Consider the following 19,758-nt stretch of genomic DNA (forward strand, 5'->3'; position numbering starts at 1 on the left):
CCAGCTCACACAACAGGTTAGTCACCCTATAACAATAAAAAATATAGGCAGCTCCTTCAGGGTTTTCCAATATTAGATCTAGGTTTTGTATGGTTTGGTGTCTGAGTCACCAAACTGAACTCTAAGGTATATGTATACATAGACCTGTCCACCATTAGTATGACTCCATAGTTTGAACAGTAAGTTAACATTTAAATGGAAAGAAATATTGATTCAGTAATATATTATGTAGGAACAGTAAGGAGGGTATGACAAACTGCCACTTTCCAAGAAAAAAAAAGTTTTAGAAGCAGAATAACTAAAGGATAAAACATAGCATTACAGAAGCCACTTTCCTGATATTTTGTAGAAATACTGGCAATTAATCAACCTCTTTAGAGTGCTTCATAATACTATACAGCCAACTTGCAACACAACCAAATAAATAGTATATTATTCTCTCATGGTAGCTTTCAGGCAAAGTGTATTATTGGTAAAGTTGGATCCAAGAAAAAAATTCGTTCTGGATCTCAGCCATCTTAAAGTTTGTTCAGGATTTTGATTCAGTCTCATCTCTAATAATCAGAAGCTATTAATATTAAATGTTCAGACCAGACTCTGTGGGTAGCACGTAGTACGAACAAGCATCCTGACAAATGTTTGCATAGGAACTACTTAAACAAGATTACAAAGTGAATATTGTACTTGTAACACATCAGTTCAGAATGTAACCTTGTCAGTTCTCTCAAACTGTGTGGAGTCAGCTATGGTCAGGACTACCTCAAATAAAAACCCATGGTGTTACAGGAAGCGGTCTTAATGACTCAGGACTCTTCCCTGGGGTTAGTAGTATCCAGTGCTCTAACATGGCATTAGGAGACACACTAATGATGGAGGTGCTATTATTTTAAAGAGATGTAAAAGAAGGCTTGGACCCTAAAGTCTCATGACATACATGCAAGGCTAAGAGTGATAATTCTGCCATTTTGTTAAATTCCAAATTGAGGAAACTGCAATTGGGTACAGAATTCTTCACTTCCTGTCCTAAACTTTTGTATAGTGCTGTTAAACAGCTGCAATATTTCACAATAGAGGGGACTATATTTAGTGATTGGTATAGCAGTTTCTATATAAAGTGCTTTGGGATCCTTCTGGATGTCAGGTGCTATATAAATATAAGATATTATTACCTTGTGTGTCTGATAAATGATGACTGCGTTATCTGCTAAAGTTTCCACAACATGAAAATTTTCAATGGTTGCTAAAAATAAAAGAACTAGATCAGTGTACAAGCACAAACATGCCTAAATTAGGTAAAGGTTTTAAACAACATTCAAAACAACCACCATGACTTAAAAAAAAAAAAGCGCGATTTCTTACTTTCCCAGTCATTACGAACATCAACATTCCAGAAGTACTGGCAGACCTCGTGTCCCGTAACACCTTTGACTGCATGTGTGGCTTTCAAAGGATCTAGGACTATCCCATTTTCTTCCACCTCTCTTCTGTACACCTTTGGGCAAATACAAAATAGCACAAAAGAAATGCACAGTGGAAAAGGCCAAAACTCCTTTGAATTTTTGTTGTGTTTCATCTTGAGAATCTAATTTGACAATCCATTTAACAAAGTTACATAAAACAGCAGTAAGAATGACTGAACAATCCTAGGCAAAGTGGATTTTTTTTTTAAACCATGCAATTTGAATGGTTTAATATTTTATACAAAGGCTATGTTTAGGAAGGAAATATTTCAGTGATTAAAACAGATAATCAAAGAAGCTAAACATTAATATCATCCAGTACTTAAATGGGTAAGAGAAAAATTCTGCAAGATTGATTTTTCATGCTAATGTGCTGGATGCAGTACTAAGATTAAAAGAAATAACTAAAGGCTGCCCTAACACCAGAGGGAAATCCATAGTTACCGCAGATCTGACTACAACTTGGTGAACTGAAGGGAGTAAGAGAGGGAGAGAAAGAGACAAGAAAATGTTATTTCAAAATATATTATGAAATGCTTAGGTGATCTGCAGAAAAAGAAAGCTAGAGTCAGCCTTGTCTTGTACTACACTCAGTATTATCTGAGGACCTGACAAGGATGTCCCCACTAACCAGGTTTTCTGGGATATTCACCAGAGAGATGGATACTAATTTGTTTTTCTTTAATCTTTAAAAGTTGATAGTATAGTATTTGAATTACTGTAGTATCTATGTGCTCCAATCTGGATCACACTGGGCTAGACACTATACAGGAAGTGCCATGAAGTCATCTGGCTGATTCCAGATTTGCAGAATTTCGTGGAATTTCGCTGTATTACTGAGCGGGTCCATTATAATTTTTTGTACATGGTATATTTTTCTAACCTTTCTAAATTATTAGAACAAGTATTTCATCTAATAAGAGGCACCTTCAGAACTAAAGAAATATTGCCTTCCGATTTTGTGGTATTTGTGACCTTTCAGAATGGTGCATTCTAGGATATCCGTGAACTTGAACTTTTGAGGACTCCACAGCACTTAAACAGAAATTTGTCCATTCAAATCCTGTTATTGATATCCGCTCCACCATAATATCTGAGTACCAACCAAGTACCTAAAGATAAAGTATCCCTTTTGTAACAGGTAGCAGTAAATTTTTGATGAAAATTAAAGTTTTGGATTTCCCCCCCAGAAAAGATGGATGAGTGAAGTCAAAAATAAATTTTACATTTATTTAAGTGTGTTGAGGTTAGTGGCCATTTTTACCTCTGGCAGAAAGTTCAAAGCCTTGGCTCCATTCCCATGAGAGTTCTATTTCCTATGCTCAAGAGTTTCCCCCTAATGAAGAACACTTTCCCTCTTCAAGTGGAATAAGATCCCAATGAAAGGTCATGGATATGTAGTATGGGGAAATGATTTCCAGAAGTCAAGGCCAGTTTCATGGACTTTAATTATCAAGACAGAGACCTTAAACTAGATTCTATTTTCAATAAAAAGCTAATGAGCCCAATGGTGTTTCACTCACAGCAACTTGTGTTGCTTAGAACAGGTGCTGCATTTTGTACTAGTTTAGAGTTTTTTCAAGGAATCTGGCTTCATTCATAGTAAGAGGTACATTAATTAAGCCTGGAGGTCATGAATCCATGGATCACATAGCCAGGTCTGGTGACGCACAGGATAGGGTGAAATCTTCTGGTCATCTACCGATGAAAATGGGTGTCCCCACCCTCCCACCAGGGCTATCTGCATATCCACTACCAGTGAGGAGTCCAAGAGGACCTGAAGGCTGCAAACTGGCTTAATCTGAGAGCAGGTGCCCTAGACAAGAAGGAAATGTCAGAGGAAAGCCTGCTGCTGGAAACTAACATTTAATAAGCAATGGTGAATGTCCCAAACCTGACCATGGTTACTGTGGGGCACTTAGTACACATTAATAGAGTTAACTCAATTTTCATTTCCTTTTTGAAGTTCACCATTAAAAACAGTTGTTTTCAAACAGTAAAAGCTGATGCAGTGACAAGATACAGAATAGCATGCCAATCCGTTTACACATTTTAGCCAGCTCTGAATTGACTCTGTATTTTGTGCAAATACTCATTAAAATCCTTGGCTTTTTATAGAGCTTTGGGGACAAATGCTTAAAGCTCAGCACATGAAACAAACATTTGGTTTATCTGGTTGTATGTGCACACCTTTTTCAAACTATTTTTTTTTGTTAATGGCACAGTGTGAAGGCCTATGATAAAATATTCTTTAACTAACATTCTGATACATATACTTGAACAGCAATAATTATATTTCCTAAAGCTTTAGAAAGGAAAAAAAGTAGCAACTTTGGAGTTATGAAATGGGAACGTCATATGTGTCAATTTTTCACTATACAATTACCACCAAAAAAGCAGGAATTACGTTTATTAAATTAAATCCAGAGTTTGTATATTCCTCTTAGAAACGGTTTGAAAAACAATGCCAATTGACTGTCTAGTCTAACAGGGAGTTCAGGTTTCTCACTTTGAGCCATAGGGAGGTCAAATGTATGACTGAGACAGAACTGATTAGCCTTAATGAGACACAAGTACCCTCTCAAACTATCTTATTCAGTTGGTGTAGAAATGTTATTTAACAGGAGTGTTGCATGCAAGACCCTGGAGGTAAACGTCTGACTCTACTCAGGACTGGTGAGGCTCCAACTGGAGCCAGATCTGGGCACAGCACTTTAAGGACAAACTGGAAATAGTCTAGAGGAGAGCAACAAAAATGATAAAGGTTTTAGAAAACCTGATCTATGAGGAAAGGTTAAAAAACTGGGCATGCTTAGTTTTGAGAAAAGGAGGAGGGGACAGGACTGGATAACAGTCTTCCAGTATGTTAAGGGCCGTTATAAAGACGACACAGACTAATCGTTCCTCATGTCCACTGAAGATAGGACAAGAAGTAATGCTTAATCTGCAGCAAGGGAGATTAGGTTAGATATTAGGAAAAACTTTCTAACTTTAAGGGTAGTTAACCTTTGGAATAGGCTTCCAAGGGAGGTTGTGGAATCCCTATCATTGAAAGCTTTTAAAAACAAGTTGGACACACACCTGTCAAGGATGGTCTAGGTTTACTTGGTCCTGCCCCAGCGCAGGGGCTCGACTCAATGACTTCTCAAGCTCCCTACAAGTTCTAAATTTCTTTGATTCTATGACACCAGAGGTAAATATACCCAGATCCCTACATCTAGAAGAGGGGCTTGTAACCCATGAACATTTTGTGGCAAGCTGGGGTGTGAACTAGCACTAGTCTGCTGCGGATTAACTGTCCATGTGGTCCCTACATACATGGGTCTTTGGAAGGAGAGGAGGCCAAAGCCACCCCCACATGTTCATCCAGTGATAAATTACATTCACAATCTGTTTCCAAATGGTCCTGCTCAAAGAGGGAGCTACTTCCTTGTCTTCCTCCTCCTGACAGCATTTCAGGCATCACTGTACATAATTTTGATGGATCCAGATGGGCTGGATCCGAGGATCTCTGGACAGCCAGATCCTTTGCAGATGATACATTACCTCTCCATCCACATAGAGGCTAACTGAGAAATTCCTGAGGTGTCCCACAATAAGGAACCAGGACTTCCAGTTTTCCCAGCAATGGGGGTTTGGGAACATGCCTGCAGGTGGCACACCACAGGGTGGTACAAATAGAGCCACAGGTCTCTGCATTCTTCTATCTTCCTCCTGGTAAAGATCAAGGTCTGGATCCAAGACAGAATGCACTGGGGATCCGGAGGGAAGTATGGAGATCCAGTTCTTTGTGGGGACCTTATAGGGATCCTAGGAGAAGGAAGCATAATGTGTTCTGGCCTCCTCTTCCTAACAGGAGATGGCAAAAATGATCTTGAAACTGGGGAAACATGTCTCCTTGTGGAAACCTTGTGTTTTGTGCTCGGAAGCAATGAACACACTGGACTTGAAAGTAAATTTGGGCTACCAACGTGACCGAGCTCTCCAAAACGGAGGATGAAGCTGGAACCAACCCAGAAATCGAAAACCAATCTGAAGAAGCGGCTATCAGATTCAACCTTATATGCAAATCCATCTCCCTTGTTACTGAAGGTGAGGGTGGAATGGGTCCCTCTTTATTAAGGATAAGGCCTTTTCTTGTAGCTATATTGTAAGGGGTGAGGCATTTGTCTGCAGCCATATTAGGAGAGAAGTAGCCATGAGCTAAGAAGCAGAAAGTGATGTTCTCACATTCCATCTAAATTACATTAAAACAATGTAATGTCAGGTTGTTAAGAAGGCGATCCTGTCCCAATACTACTTATCGCCAGATAAAGAAACAGATCTTAAGATGGTTAAAGAAAACTTAGTTTGATAGCATTCTGTCTGGCAAGAAATCACTTATCAATAGCTGTGGTTGTGAAATCCCCATTTCTTTATTGTTTTGTCTTTATGGCCCTCACTTCTCCATTGTTTATCTGTATGGTCTCTGGTTCTTTGATTATGTGAAAAACAGAAACAATTAATTTTGCTAGGTGTAAATCAGGGATAGGCAACCTTTCAGAAGTGGTGTGCCGAGTCTTCATATATTCACTTTAATTTAAGGTTTTGCGTGCCAGTAATACATGTTAACGTTTTTTAGAAGGTCTCTCTGTATAAATCTATATTATATAACTCAACTATTGTTGTATGTAAAGTAAACAATGTTTTCAAAATGTTTAAGAAGCTTCCTTTAAAATTAAATTAAAATGCTGATCTTATGCGGCCAGCCTGCTCAGCCCACTTCCAGCCTGGGGTTCTGTTCACCTAGGCCTGCAGCGGGCTGAGCAGGGCGACTCAAGGTCAGGGCAGAGGGCTGGTTGTTGGGGGGAGGTGCAGGGCAGAGGGCTGGGTGTTGGGGGGAGGTGCAGGGCAGAAGGCTTGGCGGGTGTGGGGGGTGCAGGGCAGAAGGCTGGGGTGTTCGACTCGTGGGGGTGCTCCCACCCCCCTGCCCTGAGCAGCTCATGGCAGGGGGCTGGGAGGGATATGCCCTGTTCCACCCCCTTCCCCAAGGCCCGTCCCTACCTCTCTCTGCCTCCTCTACGGAGCAGCGACCATGCTGCCGCTCGGCTCTGCTCCGCTCCATAGCTGGCAGGGAGAGAAGGGAGGAGGAGGAGGAGGGGCCAGAATGCACCACATTGTGGGAAGAAACAGGGGGGGGGCGGGGGAGCGTGGCTGCCGCAGGACCAAGCTTCTGCCTCCTGCCCCCGCAGGGGAGAGCGGTGGGTGGGGGGGCTGAGTGGGGCGGGGGGGCCGGGACCCCCCCCCCCGCCACTGCTCTCCCCTGCAGGGGCAGGAGGCAGAAGCTTGGTCCTGCGGCAGCCACGCTTCCCTCCTCCCCTGCTTCTTCCCCCAGCATGGCGCTTTCCGACCCCTCCACCCCCCTTCTCCTCATCCTCTCAGTGGGCAAGCAGCATGCCACTCAAAATCGGCTTGCGTGCTGTGTTTGGCACGCGTGCCGTAGGTTGCCAACCCCTGGTGTAAATCAATTAAGATGGTGGGGTATGATTGGTTAAAGAATTGTTTTACAATCGGTTAGGATTGATTAGTAATATTTTAGTAAAATGACTGGTTAAAGTATAGCTAAGCAGGACTCAAGTTTCACTATATAAACTGGGGTCCAAGAAGAAGACCAGCAGAAGAAACAGAAGAATAATAAGAAGGAAAGACCTGGAAGAAGAAGAAGAGGAACTCGCCTCTAAGACACAGCCCAAGGTCAGAGCTGCTAAGAATCCTCTGCACAACTGACGTGCAGCAACCAGAATCCAGATGAGACTACCTTGCCTGGCCAACAGGGAAAGTCCATACTTAGCATGTGTATTTTGCTTGGTAATTGTTAATAAATAGAGGATAAAGGATATTACTGTGTAAGGCTCTTTCACTGGTAAAAAGGTCCTGCAGACCCACAAAGAGTACACCCTGAACCCTAGGAATTGGGAAAAGGCAGGGGTGTGCAAATCAAGTGGGTTATGCCTTAAGCCCTGGGTAAAGGGAGGGAGGGAGGTAGGGTGTGTGAGAGAGTGTGAGTGTGTGTGAGTGTGAGAGAGAGAAACAGAATTTGTGCAGGTAACACTTTGGAGATGTTATAGCCTTGTCAGAATTGGATGGATCCAAAAGTTCTGATTCATGGGAACCGCCATTGCTAGCAGCAGCCGCCATTTTGTCCCTATGCCTCTTTCTTCGATGCCAAGACAAACAGAATTAAAGGCCCTGATTCTGACACACCAATCAAGTCCATCTTCCTGGATCTGGAAGTGGAAGTCAGAACTAACTCTGGGGTTGCAGCTGCAGGGGTTCCATCAGGATTGGGTAACTGTGATGCAAGAGGTATGGCACCGGTGACAGAGGCCAAACTGTCTCTTGACATATCTTGTGGAACCGGGGCAGTCAGATTTTGCCATGTGGCCCTTGGTTCAGACAAGTGTAGCCTTGGGGGCTTGACTGAGGGAGTTGCAGGGACCTGATCCAGCTCTGATGGGCTGTGGCCTCTTGGAATCCTTTAGTTACTAGGAGCTGAGGCTGGCCTCTCAGGGTATGTCTACACTGCAATTAAAAACCTGCAGCTGGCCCATACCAGCTGACTTGGGCTCGCAGAGCTTAGGCTAACAGGCTGTTTAATTGCCATGTGTTCAGGACACTCCAACTTGCAGGGTCCTAGAGCCCAGGCTGCAGTCTGAGTCTGAACATTTATACCGCAATTAAACAGCCCCTTAGCCCGAGCCTGAGTCACTTAGTACGGGCCAGCCACGGGTGTCTAACTGCAGTGTAGACCTACCCTTAGACCTGAGGACTGATTAGATCCAGAGAGTCTAGCATTGTGAGCTTCCTTGAGAAGGAGATGCTCCAAATGAGTCTTCTTATCCTTGTGGGCTTTGGGAGAAAAGGTCTGATAAACTGAACACCCAGAAAGCAAATGTTCTTGTCCCAAACTTTTGAAGCACCACACGTGGTCATCAGATGCCAGGAAGACAACTGGGCAGGAAGCACACTCTTAAATGCCAGCCTCTTCTGTTTCTTCAATTCCACCATAACCGGGAATAACTATACTAACAAAGCTAAAACTAACTAAGAAGAGAAAGGTTCTGGCTCCAAAGACATCAGAAATGTTCACATCCTTCCAGGCACCTGCTTGGAAGAAACTGAGCCCCCTATGTAGGCTTGCCCTCAGAACGTCAGTGCTGCTGAGGAGAGGGGTGTGTGACAGAGCTCTAGCTGACACTGCTAGAAGAAGGTTCTACTGCAAGGCACAACAAAGCATAAGTATATATATGCAAAGCCGTTTGCAGAAAAATAGTTTGTTAATGCCCTTTAAGATAGTCCCATTTCAACGAGGACTAGATGAAAAAGCAATAACAAAACTGTTAACGTGTGTCAGGTTAGTCCACACAGTTAGTCCATGGCAGGCTAGTGTGGGGAGAGTCTCACTCCAGCTAGCCCAAGCCAGTCTAATATGGGACCTTCAAGATGAGAGGGTGATAAAGGAAAGTGACCTCCCTCTGCAAAGGAATGAAATGTCTGGTATAAAGTTATAAAGAATACTGTGTGTACTTAAAGATATAAAATGGTTATCCTTGTATATCTCATCGATAGCACCTTACTCCATTAGTTATGTTTTAAATCAATGTGACTACGTGTGGAGTAAAGATATCAGAATATGGGCCAGTATCAGTATGCACATGATAGAGACAGATTTCAGTGTAACAATTCAAAAATGTTATAAAATATTGTGCAACACAATTTTATTTACCTTCATTTCACCTTCTTCTACTACTAACTGCCAATTGGCATCTCCTCCTACATCCTGTAAAGAGTAAGTCATGTGATTCTGCACCATCTCTTCCACCTTTAGAGAGAAAAAAAAAGCAACATTTATAAAGGTTCCTGCCACCTCCTTGCCAGCACATTCAGGGCAATGTACAGTAATATAATAAGCCACTATAAAATACTAGCATTAGATCTAGCGCATGAGCTGGACATAGACAATGGAACACAAAACCAGCGAAGGTTAAATTAGTAGAGGCCTTGCAGCATTCGGAACCAAAAGCAAAACTCATCCCAAATAAAATGAATTCTTTGCTCAAGCACTTCCCACCCATCTCCATCTCTCTCTCCCACCTGTAATAGTTGTACTAACTATTCAAATTTTTACTTCTACCTATGGGGAAGGAAGAGAGATTACCTCTATTACAATTTTTAAGAGGTAATCTCTGATCCTACAGAGATAGTGGCCATTATAAGTACCTAGATAAACAGAATCACACTGAAATGAAGGACTTTTTTTTTTGATAATTTACACTTAATGAAGAACAGCATTTAAGAACCTGAGCAATAAAAAAACAAACAAAAAGAACAAACAGATCAAAGCCACTAGTTTTCTATTCTTAGAAAGTTAATCCATATTGTAAGCATTCAGATGTCCCAAAAGCTTTATGGGCTGCAGTGAAGGAAAACCAAGTATGAGTAAGACGTTGAACATCTACTATTCTGCATTAGCACAAGCTGCTATGGTCTTTCGATAGCATCCTGGGGTGTTGACTGATTTAAAGGGATACTGTCAAGTAGTTTAATCGCCAATGTGTCTGCACTCCATAAAATTAGAAGATGAATTAATGAAGTTTTTGCATCATCTTTTAAAAATATTTTAAAATTTTAAAATCACTGTTTGCTGTATGTGAATTACTGTAGTCTTTAGAAAAATGTACTTGATATACATCCATCTATTCTTTAAACTACACAAATACTACCATATTTGTACTCCTTCTGTCTGAATGAAAAGCATCCTTTAGGTATACGGCTGTGGGGTAGGAACAGGGTTTAAAGGGTCCCTAAGTTTTCTATATACATTTATAGTGTCTGCCCTGGATTGTAGGTGCCAAATCCTTTCAGATCACATTTCCAAACCTGCTCTTTTCCAATTGAAATTATAATCTGTGAGAATTATGGAGGAAAGAAAGAATATTACAAGTTACTTCACAGGTATGTTTTATAACATGGCAGACACGTTTGCTTCAATTCGTGTGCATCTTAAAAACAAGTGAATACTCAAAATAGATGTTTCAACACCTGCAGATTCATGTGTAATTTGCGATGTCTGCCTGAACACTACAGAGGTAGTGACTAAAGGATGTTTATTTAAAAATATATATCTTGAATAAAAATTAAACAAGGTATTATATTGTATGTCTGGTATTTTAAGCAGTACACAATCATGAATAAAATTAGCAACATTGGGGCATAAATACCTTGTATATGATGTAGAAAGACATTTCTTTATACACAAACATATGCCACTTGTCAAATAAAGGCATTTATCAAATGAAGTATATTATAACAAGTTTAAGTGGCGGAACGAGCAAAGGAATATGTATTAATGTGTTTTTCTAATTTGCTTGAGATGGAAACAAAAAGGTTGTGTTTATATTTTATTTTAAAATAAAGAAGCCTTTTTTTTGTACTATGTACTTTCTGGGCTGTACATTCAAGATTAGCAAAGGAGGTAATTGTACCTGAATCACACTTTAAAAGTTAATCCCGTCAAACAAATAATGAAACACTGTATGCAATGAGGACTATATTTCATGGAAGTTCAGTGCTGATTTATAGATGCTTTGTGGAAGCAAAATGAGTGATATGGGAAGGATGAGAGACCAGTCCACAAAGTTTTTGTTAAAACTAACTGACAAAGAAAAGTCTGTCCTCTTTTCACTTTATATCTCAGGCAGGAAGGCCATCCTCTCCCAGACCTGGGCAACAGGTTTCCTAGACACGATTCCTCCCGCTCTCTTCTTTCCAGGACACTGTTTACAACCTTCAAGTGGGCAGATTTTCTAAGTAAAGGTCCTTTAAAACATCTGGACACTAAGAGACAGCTAGGTGATTGATAATTAGTGAAAATAATTGATGAAATTCTTCTAGAGTAATGGAAACCTTACTGGCTTAAAGAAAATAATTAGGCTTGGCTGAATTAGATTTAAAAAAAATAATTTTGATGGCTAACACTGATGTTATTTTTAGCATTTTTAAATTTTATCATCCATTTAACTTTTCATAGTTGTGGGAAATTTTTTTTTGGGGGGGGCTAGTGTCAGACTATTATTTAATGACAGTAGATGTCGAGATTCAAAAACGTAAAGCTTTATAACACTTAAAACACATTGTCAATATCACATGTCAAAATAAACAAAGTAAATATCCTTAACTAGTAATCAAATAGGTTCTCAAGCAGCATTTTTCTTACTTTGCCTATCTGTAAATTTCAATTCTCACCAGTGCAAATATTTATTGTTTTGTGCGTTCATGGTGAAATTGACATTTACCGATATTAGCAATAAAAATCTAATCCTTCCGAGTCTAAACAATCTACAAATTCCAAATACTCTATAAAATCCAATCAAAATTTAGAGCATGGAGCACAACTAAAATTATCTAAGATCAGCAAAGGTCCCTTGAAATCTACAAGGGGGCCATAAAACTAACACGCTCAGAAAGCATTCTTTATCTACTTCCTCAATAGCATAAATTAACTAGCAACATTGGATTGTGTCTCATCCATAACCCCAGTGATTTCTGAGGGCAGGGGCTTTGGTTTAATTCTCTGAGAATTCTGAATATCCCTTTGAGATTTAAACCTAGTCTTGGGTGCAAATACCAGACCACTGTTTGAACTGTTTATTTCGGTTTTTCTGTCCTTAACTATCAAAGCAGCCTTTCTAGTAATCATCACTTCTGCACTGGGCACATTATTGCTAGAATCTCAGTACCTTCCCTCAGTAAAAGGAATCAACTCAATTCAGTCTTCGCTCCCAGAAGTAACACAGCATTCCACAGAACTCAGAAAACAGAGGTCTAGTGGTGCCAACTGGCTCAAGGTTCACTGTTCTTTACAAGCTACTCCCGTCTTAGCCCTGACAAACTCACTATACCTAATACAATACTTTAATAATATTTATTTGTGAAGGGTAGCATGCGAGGTCTGTACTGAAAGCACATAACTTATCAAGATTCATAATCATTGAGATTTTTGTAAAGATAATATTTAAGGAACAATGTAACAGATTGGCTAAGTGAGATGGGCTTTAAACTAAGTTCGATGGGGGCAGGAGACAAAAGTCCACAGGTAAGTCCAGAACATGGAGACCTGGGTGAAGGGTTGGAATCTGCAGGGGAAATTGGCAATTAAAGCAGGGGCAAAGGAGAGAAGAGGGAATACAGATGGGAAATCTAATGAATATCTTAGATTTCTGCATACTAATGCAGGGAGGACAGAGAATATAGTCTGGAAGAACTAGAAGTAAGAGTAAATAATCACAATTACAACATAACTGGCATCACAGAGACTTGGTGGGATGATTCACGTGACTGGAATATTGCTACAGAAGGGTACAGCTTGTTCAGGAAGGACAGAAAGGGGGGGGAAGGGAGGAAGTGTTGCCTTGTATATCAACACTTGCACTGAGGTAGAGATAGAAGTGGGAGGCAGACCTATTGAAAGTCTCCAGGTAAGGTTAAAAGAGGTAAAAAACAAGGATGATGTCACTGTAGGGGTCTATTATAGACCACCTAACCAGGAAGAAGAGGTGGATGAAGCTTTTATTAAATAACTAACAAAATCATCTGAAGTACAGGACTTGGTGGTGATGGGGGACTTCAACTACCTAGACATCCATTGGGAAATGCTTATAGCACAAGACAGATTATCCAACAAGTTTTTGGAGGCAAGTTTTTATTATAGCAAGTGGAGAAAGCAACTAAGGGAGAGGCTGTTCTAGATTTGATTCTGACAAATAAGAAAGAAATGCTTGCGAATTTGAAGGTGGAAGGCAGTTTGAGAGAAAGTAATCATGAAAAGATACAGTTCATGATTCTAAGGAATGGTAGGAGGGAGAACAGCAGAATGAAGAAAATGGACTTCAGCAAACTCAGAATTGATAAGTAAGATCATGTGGGGAAAAAAGTTTAAAGAAAAAAGTTCAGGAAAGTTGGCATTTTTTTTAGAGAGAGACATTATTAAGGGCACAAGAGCAAACTACTCCAGTGCATAGGAAAGATAGGAAGTATGGAAACAGATCAACCTGGCTTAAGCAAATTACTAACCTTTTGTAACTGTTCTTTGAGATGTGTTGCTCATGTCCATTCCAAAGGAGGTGTGTGCTCACCCCAAGCACCACAACCAGAAAGTTTTCCCCTCAGTGGTATCTGGTGGGTCAGATCCAATGACCCCTGGTATCACACGCTCATAGTGCCAGTATAAAGGGTCTTGCCGCCCCGCTGACCCCTCAGTTCCTTCTTGCTGGCTATCTCCGACAGAGGGACAGGCAAGGGGGTGGTAATAGTTTGGAATGGACACGAGCAACATATCTTGAACAGTTACGAAAGGTTAGTAATCATTTTTTCTTCGAGTGCTTGCTCATGTCCATTCCAAAGTAGGTGACTCCCAAGCAGTTGTGCAGGTGGATGGTTTGGAGTTCTTTGGCATGCTGACTAATACCACTTGGCTGAAACCCACATCATCTGTAGTCTGCTGGGTGATGGTGTAGCGAGACGCGAAAGTGTGAACTGACTACTACATTGCCACTATACAGATGTCCTGGATAGGAACTTGAGCTACAAATGCTGCCAAAGATGTTTGAGCCCTGGTAGAGTGCACCATCAGGGCAGGAGAGGGGACTTTTGCATAGCATGTGTGGATACATGACGTGATCCACGATGAAATTCTCTGGGCCGAGACTAGAAGGCTTTTCATTCTCTCTGCAATGACTACAAAAAGCCGAATATTTTTTTTAAATGATCTAGTCCTTTCTATGCAGAAGGCTAGTGCATGCCTCACATCCAGCGAGTGGAGTGCAGTTTCGGATAGAAGACCGGTAGGAAGATATCCTGGTTACTATGGAATTGGAAGGAAGGCTGGATGTGGCTGCAATTGAACCTTGTCCTTGAAGAAGACCATGTAAGGTGGTTCTGAAGTAAGGACTTGGAGCTGAAGTAAGTGGGGAAATGGGATACCGGGAGGAAGCATGAGAGTGCAAGGGGGGAGGACTCCTGTCTCAGACTGAGAAAGCGGGACAATCAGCCATTTATCTTAAGTGACCTTCGAGGTCCCTTCCAACCCTGATATTCTATGATTCTGGCAGAAGTAATGGCCTCTAGGAAGGCCACCGTCCAGGACAAGTAGAGCAGAATGCGTTGCCAGCAGTTCAAATGGAGGCCTTGTTAGTCTTGCCAACACCAAGTTGAGGTTCCAGGGAGGGAGTGGCTGCTGTACCTTTGGGTACAATCTCTCCAGGCCCTTAAGAAACAGACTACAGATGAAGTTTGAGAAAACAGAATGGCCGTTCATCCATGATTTACATGCAAACATAACAACGATCCTTCATTTTAAAGTCAAATTTATTTCCATCCCACACAGACCAGGTGTTATTTCACTTTTATTATTTTAAGTTATTACATCAGTCATGTGGGATCTTGAAGTTACACACATTTTTATTTTTTCTGCAGACATTAATCCTCCTTATTTCCCAGATTCAGACCCTTGCAAGTATGATATGGATGCAAGCAGAATGTAAAAAGACAAATCTTTCAGTAACAGGAATAGAGAATTCCTTGGTATGTGTCTATCTGTACTCATCTAAAACAAGCACAAGTGATTTATGGAACAAAGGGAACCCAGGTTAGAGAGAAGATGAAATACAGCAAAAAGATATACAAAGCCACTCTAGATATTCTTACAATACCTGGGTGCTGAATCTGTGAACATCAGAGGCACTGACTAGATCAATGGAAGACATGGAGGAAGAGCGACTATAGGGCTACCAGAGACAGACAAAGAAAAAAAATCAAGTAATCAGAACAAAGGCACAACAGAGCTTTCAGTACCAACTTCCAAGCACAAGATAATGAAGAAAAGGAAAACAAAAGCACCATAAGCAGCAAGCACAGCAGCAAAAGCTAATTTCCTGCAAGCATTATATATTATACTCCCAACATGGCCCTGGAAAAAAAAAAAAGTAGTGTTTCCAGTAACATTGAAAAAGGTCAAAATCAACCATGATTAAAACAACAAAAACAAAAAAACCACTAGCTTTTTCTTCTTTTAACTAGTTTAATGATTTTACATTTAAGAAAAAGCATCTTTAAAGAATATAACATTTCTGGCATGATTTTTTCTTAATCTCGTAAAATATGACAAGTTTGCTACATATCCAGAATATTCTAAAATAGACACTAAAAATAAAAGATTTTTTTCAAGGAAAAAGTCCTCTCCAATCCTGGATATGTCAATTCTAATGAGTGATGTGTTCAAAGTTACTAGAAACATCTACAAATTAGATCTCACCAATCCATATGACTAATGTATCAGTTTGAACAGAAATAGTGATTTTATTTACAATAAGTACTCTTTGAAAAGAGCCTGGGAAATATCTCACCTTTTGGACGAATCTGTGAGTCCCCACAGCAGAGAATCCATCACCAGAGGGTAATGATGTTGGCCAATGTGATCTGACCTTTTCACTCTGAGACTAAGAGAAACAGGTTAAATGTATTAGTACATAACAGCTGTTTGGTGGAGTATTTAGTAGGTGGCAGTAGAACTGACAGGACGCATATAAGAGGAGGGAGCAAGTAAATGGTCTCTCTACTGTTTCACAGGTCACGAATGGTAACAGACACTTCAGGTGGCAACAACAATTAGATTTAAGAAATATTTATCGTGTATTGGATATACTTATTTGTGTAGGTTATTCACCTAAGTACAGTCAAGGTGAGTTTTATATAGGATTTTTTAAATTACTTGTGTCTATTAAGAATTGCTTTAAAGATAATAGGGGAGACAAATTGACCCATGTTATTAACACTATTTATGCTGTCATGTTCTGTGGATAATGGACTTCTGTTTCCACTGTGCCCAAATTTCTCAAATTAATTTTAGTTTTAAAAATAAAAAAATTAAAAAGAACAAAATGTTCTATAAAAGGAAGTGTTACTCACCCTATGCTCCAACTATAGTTCTTCGAGATGTGTTCCCCAATGTGTGCTGCATTTCAGGTACACATGCACCTCTTAAGCCTTCAATAGGAGATTTCTAGCTAGCAGTGTCCATTCAACTCTCACATGCGCCCTGTCTCCTTGTGGCAGACACTGAGGCTATATAAAGGTGTATGGACAAATTGCCCTCAGGTCCTTCTCTATTCAGTCATCCCCTAGGGAACAACTGAAGCAGAGGGGAAGGAGAGTGGATAGTGAAGCACCCATAGGGACAGACATTTCCTCCTCCTCTGAGTAGTGTGCCTGTGGGTGCTTCACTTCAGGTGACTTCTGAGCACTATTTCTAGAAGGAGGAAAGAGTTTCAGAACAGGATCCAGAACTGAAGACTGTACTGCGGAACCAAGTGTCGCATCAGATCTGACGGCATGAAGCAGAGTCTAAAACTTTAAAAACATATGGTCTGAAATCCAAGTAGTGGCTCTGTGTGTCTCAGATAATGGAACATTCTTCAAAAATGTAGGAAATGTTGCCCACAATCTGGTTCAATGTGTTCTAACCCCTGAGGGGGCTGAGCACCTGCAGACTCACAACAGGTAGAGATACAGCCTGATAGCCATTTCAAAAGTCTGAGCAGAAATAGGAGCCCCCTCAGATCTATCTGCGAAGGATACAGAGAGTCTAGGCACTCTCCTAAACTGCTTAGTCCTATCCAGGTAGAAGGTTAAGGCTTTTCTATCATCCAAAATATGAAAACAGGATTCTTGCTGAGAACTATGAGGTTTCATAAAATATACTGGTAGATGGATAGATTAGTTTAGATGAAAATCCGATTGAAACCTTTGGTAGGAACTTAGGATGCAGATGTAAAGAGACTTTATTAAAAAAAAAAGGTAAAGGAGGTAATCTGCCATCAAGGCTCCAATTTCCTTGACCTTACGGGCCGACATGATGGCAACTAAGGCGGCCATCTTCACAGATAAAGGAAGTAGGAAACAGGTTGCCATTGGTACAAATGGATGTCATGTGAGATGGTTGAGAAACTGGTTGAGATCTCAAGATGGGGTGGGGTGTCTAATATGGGGGAAGAAATTACTCAGACCTTAATACATCTGGATGATATCCAGGAAGCAAAAATTGAAAGTCCCTGGACAGGAAGATGAAAGGCTGATATGGCGGGCAGGTGTACCTTGACCAAAATGATGGATAAGCTGGGTGTCTTCAGATCCAGCAGGTAATCTAGGATGAGGGAAACACAAATGGATTCCAGCCAGAGGTATCAACAGCTGTCACAATGGATGAATCGCTTCCATATTTGCAGGTAAGTAGTGCGGAATGCTGTTTTTCTACTGTTTAACAGCACCTGCTGTACCTCCATAGAGCAGGGAAACCTGTATTCGTGAGAACCATCCAGGAACCATGCCCTGGAACTACTAGATTGGGGTTAAGCATGTGACCAGCATCCTGAGACAGGAGATGTGGAATGTTTGGGAGCTCGATTGATGGTTGGACACAAGCAGTTAAGGGTACCAAGCTTGTCTCAGCCAGGTAGGTACTATGGAGGATAACTATGGCCTTGTCCTGCCTGATCTTGTTCAATACCCTTAGAATTATGGGTGCTGGGGGAAAGGCACAGAACAGGCTCTTCCTCCACAGGAGAAGGAAGGCATCCTCCAGGGAGTGGTGACCCAGACCTGCCTTGAACAGAAAAGAGGACACTTCCTGTTCTTGAAGGTGGTGAAAAGATTGATCTCTGGCAGTCTCATCTCTAGAATAAGCCATGGAGAACTTGAGTGTCCAGCTATGACTCATAGTTGTGGGAGAAGTATCTGCTGAGAGCATTCATTGGCTGTGGTGTTCTGGATGCCTGTGAGGTGGACCACTGAAATATGGATGTGGTGGGCTATGCACCAGTTCCAGAGCTTTATAGCTTCAGTGCACAAGGAGGATCTTGTTCCTTCCTGCTTGTTGATGTAAAACATGAAGGACATATTGTCCATCATGACCCTGATCGCTCTGCCCCTGATGAGGGGCAGGAAATGGAGACAAGAATTCCTGACTGCCTTGAGCTTCAACAAGTTGATATCAAAACTGATGTCATGGGCTGTCCATCTGCCCTGGACTGAGAGGGTGTTTAGGTGGGCAATTATAGTTGCTAGAGTCACCATCCTCAACTTTTGAGTCTTCACGAATTTGTTCAACTGTTCTGTCTTAGATCTAAGATTGGCCTCCAACCTATATCCTCCAGTGGCACTAGAAAGTATTTTGAGTAGAACTCCCTGACCCTGTAAAGGGAAGGGATTGGTTCTATTGCTCCTAGTTGGAGGCGAGTGTCCACCTCTTGCCTTAAAAGAAGCTCATGAGAGGGGTCCCTGAAGAGGAAAGGAGAATGAGGGTGGAAGAGAGAGAGAGACACACACAAACTGGATGGTATAGCCTGATGTTATGACCTCCAAGACCCACTGATCCATGGTGATCTGCTCCCAAGCTGGGTGGAAATGGACAACATGGTCCCCAAAGGGAGGGAGGTGGGCTAAAGGGTGCAACTGTATATCTGGGAGGGGGAGGGGGAAGGGAGGTGGGAGGAAGAATTTCATTTCTTGACCAGTCCATCAAAACAGACACCTGGGTGGTTGTGGAGGGCTGTTGAATAGCCCTCTTGCCCTGCAACCTCTCTCTCTTTCTGGGGAGTTCCACGGGTCTAGGGTATCCTAAGAACTGAGCAAGGCATGACCTCTGGACAGTCTGACCTACTAAAAAGCTTCTTGCTCGTTGGTGTGTAAATGCCTAAGAAAGGTAAGGTAGCCATGGAGTCCTTCAAAATGTGCAGGGAGCCATTCGTGGTCTCGGAGAAAAGCCTATGACCAGTGGGGAGGTCCCCTACTGTGCTCTGAAACTTTCCTCGAAACCCTGAAAAAGTTGGAGCCATGACATCCTGCGCATAACTATTGCCATGGAGATAGAGCTGGCAGTAATGAGCAGCATCTAGGGATGCTTGGAAAGCTGTTCTGGCCAGCAGGTGACTCTCTGCAACTATGAATTGGAATTATTCCCTGCAGTCATGTGGCAGCTGCTCAATAAAGCCCATGAGCTTGTTGCAATTAGTAAAATTGTATTTGGTCATGACCACCTGATAGTTTGTGATCTGGAAAAACAGCGTTGCAGACAAGTAAGATTTTTGACCAAAATATCCACTTACTTCTGGTCCTTGTCATAAGGGGCAGATGTCAAAAAATTGCTGCCTAACCTGTTCATTCACTGCATCCACCAACGGAGTAAGGTGGGGATAGGAAAATAGAA

At 41.4% G+C, this 19,758-nt stretch overlaps 1 protein-coding gene across 2 annotated transcripts in view; it reads right to left on the bottom strand.

The window, feature by feature from the left end:
- Positions 1-19,758, bottom strand: part of CERT1 (ceramide transporter 1) — a 156,087-nt gene that overhangs the window by 8,349 nt on the left and 127,980 nt on the right. Inside the window, exons 10-14 of one of the 2 annotated variants that reach the window (XM_054032583.1) lie at positions 15,902-15,994; positions 15,209-15,283; positions 9,226-9,321; positions 1,360-1,492; positions 1,170-1,240 (exon numbers count right to left, since the gene is read on the bottom strand). In XM_054032583.1, the coding sequence (XP_053888558.1) occupies positions 1,170-1,240; positions 1,360-1,492; positions 9,226-9,321; positions 15,209-15,283; positions 15,902-15,994 (468 nt within the window). The remainder of the gene's footprint in view (positions 1-1,169; positions 1,241-1,359; positions 1,493-9,225; positions 9,322-15,208; positions 15,284-15,901; positions 15,995-19,758) is intronic. The other variant, XM_054032584.1, reaches the window with a different exon arrangement.

Source organism: Malaclemys terrapin, chromosome 6 (assembly GCF_027887155.1).
Source record: "Malaclemys terrapin pileata isolate rMalTer1 chromosome 6, rMalTer1.hap1, whole genome shotgun sequence".
In the NCBI taxonomy this organism is placed as follows: domain Eukaryota; kingdom Metazoa; phylum Chordata; order Testudines; family Emydidae; genus Malaclemys; species Malaclemys terrapin.